The sequence below is a fragment of the Atractosteus spatula genome, chromosome 23, assembly GCF_055471065.1.
Source record: "Atractosteus spatula isolate fAtrSpa1 chromosome 23, fAtrSpa1.hap1, whole genome shotgun sequence".
NCBI classification, from domain to species: Eukaryota; Metazoa; Chordata; class Actinopteri; order Semionotiformes; family Lepisosteidae; genus Atractosteus; species Atractosteus spatula.
In genome coordinates this window covers 7,389,114-7,397,948 of record NC_142728.1, presented here as the reverse complement: position 1 = coordinate 7,397,948, position 8,835 = coordinate 7,389,114, and the positions used below count along the sequence as shown (strand labels likewise).

The following is an 8,835-nucleotide window of genomic DNA, read 5'->3' as shown; positions in this document are numbered from 1 at the left end:
GGCTGTTTGCGTTTATACATTTGGCATTAGTTTTCAACTCATCAGCTACGTAAAAAATAAAGCGGGAAACATGAAATTGATCTATTGGTTGTTATAGCCAAAATTACCGCTCGAATAGCGATTGCCCGCGGCAGGGTGCTCTTTGGTCACTGGAAGGCTCTGGCTGGTGGGTTAATTACCGGGGTGTGAGGATTCAGAGCGCTATAGCATTTAGTACGACAACGTATTCATACTGTACGTATAATCCTCCTAAAAATCAGGGTTACGTCAACCTGCAGTTTTAAAGGGTCATTACACAATTATTATAAATATTCCTTTAGAATAACGTCTTCATCTGACTGCAGTGGGGATGGATATTGGGTATTCTTCGTTAAAAAGACACTGCAGGTGCGGCAGATACACGGTACATCTACTGTATACAGGAATGATGGCCGGGCGAGGGCATACAGTAGTACATCGACAAACCGGTACAGAAGAAACGATTCATTTATGAAGCCAATGTAGGGTTTTACAATTTACCCCAAACACATACAGCATGGGATTGCATATACTTGTCTATGAGCAAAGTGTTTGCAGAGCGGCCCTGAGGTTGTGGTTCCTCTAATATTAAAGACGTTTCACCGAACATTTTATAGACTGTGATTTCGAACAGGAACCCTGGAAGTTTGCCTGCCAGAGGAAGGAAATCCAAATCTCTTTTTCAGGCGATAATTAATGTTAGTTACTGCGAGCCACTAATCGGAATGAATCCGGTTAAACCTAATCCGAGAGGATTACAAATTAATAAAAGCACTTTAAAGACGGACTGTCAGCACATATGTCAAAATCACTTTACAAAAGTAAGGTGACCGAGTTTTCACTTGTTGAAAAATAACAGAGCAACGTTGCGCCTTCAGGAAGCGGAACAGCCGAACATGCGTACTTCAGTTGAACGAATTCACTTTTTTATACATTTTATATGCATTTTATTTCTCAAACGTAATCATCGTCACTGCCTTGTTTTCCGTATCGTTTTTATCAGATTTGATGTCTAAAATTTATTTTAGAACAGATATAGACCTAAACGTTTTAAGAAGGAAACATCTAGCAACTGTGCTATGTGCAGTGTATAGCATTCCTACTGTACGTTACGTTTATAATAGAAATAAATGCAGTAAAAAGCGTATTCTTTCATTTTTTTTTCCTCATTATGACATTTTATACAATTAACGTTAGGGGTTAAAAGAATAAATTGCAATAAATGAAATACCCTACCTAGCGTTATTTTGTTTTTATTGAGGCTACCACTAGTTCATATTTATGGGGAATAATTTCTTTAATTGGCCTGGAGGCGTGGAGGGACAGTTTTCACTTTTGAGGGAAAATAGTTTTCACTTTTTTAACCACCTTCGATTTTCTCACAAAGATGTAGTCTACCTTTTTGATAACATTATAGGAAACTGTATAATACTAGTGCATACAGTACACCATCCTTGTTAAAGTGAACATACACTGTGTGTTATACAAGCTCGCCTGATATTAAGTCATTTGCAAAAATAATGTACATAGTGTAATAGTTTAGCAACGTTAAGACACAAAATACCAATAATACTGTTCTAACACAATCAACATTATTTGCGAGTATTTGTTGCTTGGGTTTGAAAAAACATTCAAACTGTATAAAACTTGATTTTGCAAGAAATTTCATTAGTTGAGCTGAATACGTGAAAATAATCATATTTCACTGGGTCTATAAATTAATGTGATCAACATACACAAAAGACTTAAATTCGTGCATTTTTCTCGTTCATTAGTCATCGCTTCTTGCCTGTAGTACAAATAACAACAACAACGATTATAACAATAATAAGAATGACGAGAAAAACATGCTAAACAAAAGTCTCCTGATTGCAGTTTTTTGCATGTGGGGAATTTTACATTTGTAATGCCTAACAAAGAAAAAAAAAGACTAATATAAGAAGATATGTACGCGTTAGGATCCTGAACAACTCGGATACCGTCGAATGATTACAACAGATTTCTAGCGTAGATTTCAGAATTTATTGTGAAACTTGTTTTCATCACTGAAGACGATGTGGCTATTAGCCTTAATCCCCCATCAATAAGTCAGTCTGATCTCTTTGTTAAAGATTATAAGGACAAACGACAAGTCTGGAAGGAACCACATAACTAGGATTCTAAAACCAAACAGCCTCAAAGGAGCTTATAGACAAAAACAGACTCCAGGATCGCTCTAGAACACCGCTTTCTCTGAAGTAGGACCGTATGTGTTGTTATAAATGCTGTTCTTTAATATTGATGTACAGTATTTTATCCTCTTGAGGACTTCTTCCGTAAGAATACTAATTGAAATCTGTAAATATTGGCACAGAAACTATCTGTGCCAATCTTTACAGATTTCAATAATTACAAACAATAAATCTATTTTTTTTATTAAAAAAGGTTTTGAGGCACCTGTAAACGAGCAGACGTCAACCATCATCTGAAAACATCTTTTTTTTTCTTAATGTTAGCGCCCTACTATACCTTCTTTCGGATTCATTTACAACCACCACGCGTTTTAAGTGACAGGACTGCAAGCGCACTGTAGTCTGTTTTCCTACAGATGTTTCTCTCCGACGAACTCCGAACACCCATGAAACATGAAGATTCCCCCATTTCCCACTTTCTTGGATAAGCTCAAGGCCTCCATCCCAGATGAAGACTCCGATCCTGCAATGCACGGAACAAACTCACTTATTTGCGAATTAGAGACAGCTAGTGAGAAGGAATGGTAATTGTTATATTACAAATAATTCTTTCAATTCTCATTTTAAAAAGTAAGGAAGGAATTCTTTCTTTCGTTACTTTTTAAATGATAATCTAAAAAGAAAAAAAAAACAAGCAACATTTACCAGAAATTCAGTGCTAATAAGCACTAACATTAAAAAAAAAATGTAATCTGCCCTCAATCTTTGGGTCTTTCAAATCGTGCGGGAAGCCATACTGTTCTTGCCACTTGAGAAGATTGGTTAAGTGTTGACACATCTGGGGCCCACTTCAGAGACCCATTGCAATCAGGTTGAAATAGTTGCTAACAAAGCCTATGGCATTTAAACCCGCATGTGAGTCTTCAGAGTGGAAGGTCTAACTTCAGAGAGACGATTTGGGAAGTGGGGGCAAAAACGTCGACGCATGTGGCTCTTGAAAGCCAAGTGTCACTTGAGGCTCATTTTTATACTCCATTGAAGAGTTTTGTTCGTTTGCTTGAAGGTCTCTTTTCATCTCCACGGCTCTGCAGTCCAGAGCAAATATAAGCTTTCTGTCTCCTTTGGCTTTTCTTGAAAGTGTTATTGACATTCAACACAATGAATATTTATGCCAGAGTGGCTAGCAGTACCTACATGGACTGCAAAGCTTTTAAGACTCATTTGCAGTTTGCATCTAATAGGCATTTGGCAGTTCCAGTGAAAGAAGGAGCAGAGAGTTTTAAAAGCCCCTTGTTCTTGTTCTGCACTCTCCGTGTTACTAAGAGACAAAGTTTCAAGCTGGATCGTGACACAAGCAGGTTTTCAAAGTGCAGTTTCCATATGTGTCATCTATTTTCATCCTTCTACCCATACAGCACTGCTCCCCTTTGCACTGACACAAGTGCACTCTAAGCGTCTGTGGTTTTAAGGTAATGGTTTTTTAAAAAAATGACATCTGTTCCCAAAGAAAATGTCTTCTTTCCCGAGAACTTCCACACTTGTGGCTAACATTCACTCAATTCCGCCACTCATAGCTTCAGGTAGACACCTTTGCCGTGACAAATCAAGACTGCAGGAGCCTGTATTCCAATGGGGCTGCTGTGCTTTCAAATGAGCAAAAATGGAATCCCAGACCCACAGAAGTTTGATTGGATGCAACCCAACATGTTGCCCGTAAGTCCATAATTAGGCACAAACCCTGACTTTTCATTGTCGTGGAAATAATTTTAAAAATTGATATTAAGCAGGCAAATTAATTACTTTTGGTTGCAATCATCACAGTAGGGCTTTGCTGTGGAATATAAAGCATTCACATCATTCTGTAGTAAAAGGTTTTTACTGTTAATGTATGCCGATAACCATTAGATAGTCTTAAAGTAAACACATCAAATATTTATGCTGCTACATAAGAGTATAACAGCATTAGGTTTTCTATGGCAAAATTTACTTGATAGTTCACTTAATTAATCCTTTATACAGAATGCTTTATTTGCAGAGGAAGATGCTAATTAAAGGAATCCATAATCAGCAGACTGGAACACTGCAAATGTTTAAAAAAATTGCAGATAATGAAGTTATCCACAAGAAATTGGGAAATCTCACTCCACTAGTGTTTGTTTGCAAAGTCTGGAAGCAAAAAATAAGTTGAGAGACCGCTAATGTTCACATTGCTTTTAATTCTGAAGCCAAACTGTGACAGTGTCAAAAATATAGTTTTCACATACAGTATATAATGCTGAATTCTTAATTTGAAAAACAAAACAAAACCAAAAAAACAGAAATGAATTCCAATACAGCTATTTTCAGCAGCACAATACGCCACTTGAATGTGGCCCCATACAAATTCCACTAGTAAAATGAAATTCATTTTTCTCTTCAGACTGACAAAGAATAATTAACCCTCTTCGTATAAGGAAGAGATCAATGGAAGTAACAGTCAGCCTCCATTCTTTTTAATTCTTTGCTTTATAGCTTCAGTGTGTAAATACTTCAAAAAGCGTAGAGACCACCTTTATATGTGTACTAACAATAATTCCCAATAATCTTACAAGATTACAATAAGCTTTGTAATCCTGGGCAGTCACTACATGAGTTCCAGGTGAAATTTTCAAAGACAGGAATAAAAAAATTGTCCCAACAACTCAGGGCTCAAACCTGAGATCTTAATCGCTCACTCCACTCCAGGGTTTCAGAAATCTAATTCCATAGAACAGGGGAGACGCATGGTTTGGATTCAGAGCGGAGAACCTCTCAATTCTTTCAACAGGAAACCTGTGTATACAGTCACTTTCCCTACATGCCTAGTAAACTTTCATGACAATATCTAGACAGGCCCCTTACCAAACTGCTTTAAGATGGACTTCCACACTGATGAAAAGAACATAAACCATCTTTTTAAGTGACAGTGGTATATGCAAATGTTTAAATGATTTTTAGATACAATCCAACATAATAAGCAGCATAAAATGATGTCTGAAAGAATTTGGAATGAGAAAAGTAGGCAGCTTCCATCTAATTGTCCCATGATCCAAGAAACCATCTTAAAAAACTCAAGCGACAAACACAGCTGAAGAATAAGAAACATTATCAAACCAGTAGAGTACTGTAGTTTGTGAGATTTACATAGAAACAGACGCAGTCAACAATGTGTCCAAGTCACACACGCAAACAGGATGCACAAAATTCAACCCTAAAGTCAGTTAAAAACTATAATTGCACCTCCTAAACAACCATTAAAATTACAATAAAAATAAAATACTTCATGAGGATTTGTTTTTGCATGCACAGCACACAATTCCTTTTGTGCCTAGCGTAAGAGATGTCTCGCTTTATTCCATGGAAATATTTTTACCTTTGTTGAGCTAGAAAAATAACAATACACAACTAGACCCTTAGTTATGATGTTTCACATACAGTCCATAGCTATGGAAATGTCTGTATCGGCAGATTTCACTCCTCTGCTGTCAACCTTCATCGTGATCATTTTGAACTAAATAAGAAAACCAGCTCAACGCTGTACCCTCCTAAAGGCTTGAACTACTTGATATTAACTTGAAATCTATAAGATCCTTGAAAAAGAAGGACTTTTTAGCACCCTCCCCCTTTTCTTGCAAGTTACAATGAACAGTGGATAAAGAACATTATGGCAGGAGCAGGGAGGCTGTAGTGGGAATTTATATGAGTAGACTGGTTACTGTGGTAATACTGTTCCAAATGCCGCAGAGAACAAAAATCACAAGGATGAAGAACGGGCAAGTAATAAGCTTTCCCACCAGGACTAAAACCATGAAGTGATCACTTCTAGTAGAGAGAAACCTAAATTCAGAGATTTAAATAAACCACTGAGGCTTCCCAGAAAATGTCAGGAAAGGCTTGCTTCTGTAGATATGCTTTCCCAATTTAATGTCCGGTGATGTGGAAACGTCTTTACCCTTGGACAAATGTTTTCCTGGGATCGTCATGGTGGGGAAGGTGCCGACATTCTGAGGGGTAAAACGCGAAGCTGAGCCTGACGGTTGACTCCAAAACAAGAATCGCACTACGGTAAATAACATCTGGGTTTCTGAAAGTTCCTTTATCTGTAAACATGGGCCTCTTCCCCAAAATCGAGCAGTTTTCTCCAATCGGTTCATGTGTTTAACCACCGTACAAAGGGGAGGCATCCCAAAGGTCTAACGGCTGTCGACTATACGTAGGGTCGATTGTGCTTGATCTTCCACCTCCTGGAGCGCATCCGGAAGAAGAAGAACATGACCATGATGAAGACACAGGAGGCTGCGTAGAGCAGCACACAAAGGCTCATGTCAATGTTGGAGAAGCCAAGGCCCAGGAAAGTCACCCCTGGCTTGGCCTCCTTGTAGACCCCAATGCCCCCCTGTTCTTGGCCCACCAGGCTGCGCTTGTTTGATGGATCAGAGGGGTTGGTGGTGGGGATATCTTGCTGGTCGTGCTGGCCCTTGTCCTTATAAGAGGGGCCATCTCTGCCGGGCGCTGGTCCCTCTTGACTAAGGGTATATTTGGGCGAGATGTTGGCTGCCCCGTAATAATCCATCAAGAAATGAAACACTTTCTCTTCGTTCCACACGTGCAGCCCATCTTTCTCCTCATGACACTCTGGGCACAGATTGGGGGTGGGCCACTGTGTCTTGGGGAAGTGGGGGTCATCACTGAGAGCACCTGAGGGCAGAAAGGATGAGAAGATAAAGCACCATTGCAGTTTTCTAGTTAAACACCGATCAGAGTTCCTTATTCATTCTTTTAAGACTAATATTGTGCATGATTTTATCATTAACCAAAGTAAGATGGGTGTATAGTCTCCTGGTTATGTTTTAGATTGAGTATTCATTCCACATGATTTTTTTAATTGTTTTTTTCACTGTTGACAGTTTTTACTGTTCTAGTATTGAAAACATGTTAGCTTCAACTGCAATTTTCATTTCTGCACCTGTGAGATTCTAATATCATTTTTCAGTTGCATCTGGCAGCAACTTGTTCTGTATTTCGATTTTTGGGCTCTTTTATGTAGTCTGTAGGTGAGAGTCTAGAAGAAAAAAAAAGCTTTCTTTCTGAATTTACAAACATGAGAAAAGTCATATAAAAAGTAAATAAACTTAAATATTTTAACTTGTTTTGCTTGTTTTTAAATAGAGTAGTAAATAACACCTTTGTGTGAAATCGCCATTTGAGTCAGTGGTATAGACTGTAGTAGCACTGCCAAGAGCCTGTGCAATGCGTTCATTGTTTGTTCTGCTATGGACTCTCACTCTTTGAAAAGCATGGCCTGTCGATCCAAACAGGACACTGCTAAAAAGCCAGTTGTTTCAAGTTCAGGACTGCACTTTTAAACAACACTGATAGCAGATCAGACAACATCTTCTGATCTTCTGATCTGTTTACCCAAGGAAATTAATTACTGACAATCACCCCCCTCTTGGTTTAATAAAAAAAATAATTTGTTTGTGAAATGGGAAAGGTCTTCTACCGTGCTAAATTTGGTGAGTTAGCGCTCGCTAATTCTGGTGACAAGCTTATTCAAAAACAGAAAAAAGGCAGAAATGCATCATGTTTCTTTCCAGCAGATGGTGCCAAAACCTCCATCTAAGTGGCAAAATAAAAGAGCTCATACTGTAGGATTGAATGTCAGCCTGAAACATGGCCCCTTCGCTTTGAATGATACTTTCCCAAAGATCAACTATAACCTTTGGTTGCCATGGGACTTCCTGGTGAATAATATACTCACTCATTGCTAAGAAGTGTTAGATTAACTTTTTATTTTCTGTACGAAACACATCTCTTGACAATCTATGTCGAGTGAAACTGTGAAGAAACAGTTTTAGCAGACAGGACCATGAGTATGATTTGTTGTTGACAAGAGACAATTCCTCCTCAAACTTTGTTATCTTTTCCAAGTTAGGCTTAGGCATTTTCACCAGACGAAACCAGAAGAAGCTTTTCAAAGATATAGTAAAGTCAAACATGAAGAAATGCAACATTGTTATCAACTCCTGGGAGATTATTGCTGTTATTCGAACCAGATGGAAGAATATCTGAGAAACTGAGAAACCCAGCACTTTGAGACCTTGCTGGAGCAAAAAAGCAATGCAAAAATGTTGAAAAAACAAAAACAGCTCAACCAGTTCATGCTTCTGCTCTGGACAGTAAAGTAGAAAATATGACTGCACAGTAACCAATTGTCACGATCGTCATCCCTCCTCTTAAGGGCGCTCTGACCCTTTCGTATTTTACATTATTTAAGCCTGGCGCTCTTGCTATTCCTGGCTCAGTATTGGAAGATGGACGCCACAAGGCTTGCCCATTCCCCGGGTTCGCGGGTACCCCAAGGGCAGGTCTTATTCCCCGTTGTCCTGACCGTCTGGGTCCGGGGCTTGGAGCGCCTGGCCTCGTCATCATGTTTTTAACTTTCCTGCTCCTGTCCCTGTTCTGGTTCTGAGCCGGTTCCTGTTTTTAACTGTCTTGGACTGATCTCCCAGATACCTGGACTTTGGATTGCGCCCTGTTTTTCCCTTTCGGACTCCCACTGGACTTGTTCGCCTACGCTCCCCCCTTACACCTGGATCACCATCGGCACCACCCCCTGTCAGTCCTC

General features: G+C 39.1%; 1 protein-coding gene across 1 annotated transcript in view; it reads right to left on the bottom strand.

Annotated features, from left to right (window-relative positions):
- Positions 1-4,385: 4,385 nt before the first annotated feature.
- qsox2 (quiescin Q6 sulfhydryl oxidase 2) overlaps positions 4,386-8,835 on the bottom strand; it is a 36,131-nt gene continuing 31,681 nt past the window's right edge. Inside the window, exon 12 of the mRNA XM_088940761.1 lies at positions 4,386-6,905. Within this exon, the coding sequence (XP_088796887.1) occupies positions 6,415-6,905 (491 nt within the window). The 3' untranslated portion in view covers positions 4,386-6,414. The remainder of the gene's footprint in view (positions 6,906-8,835) is intronic.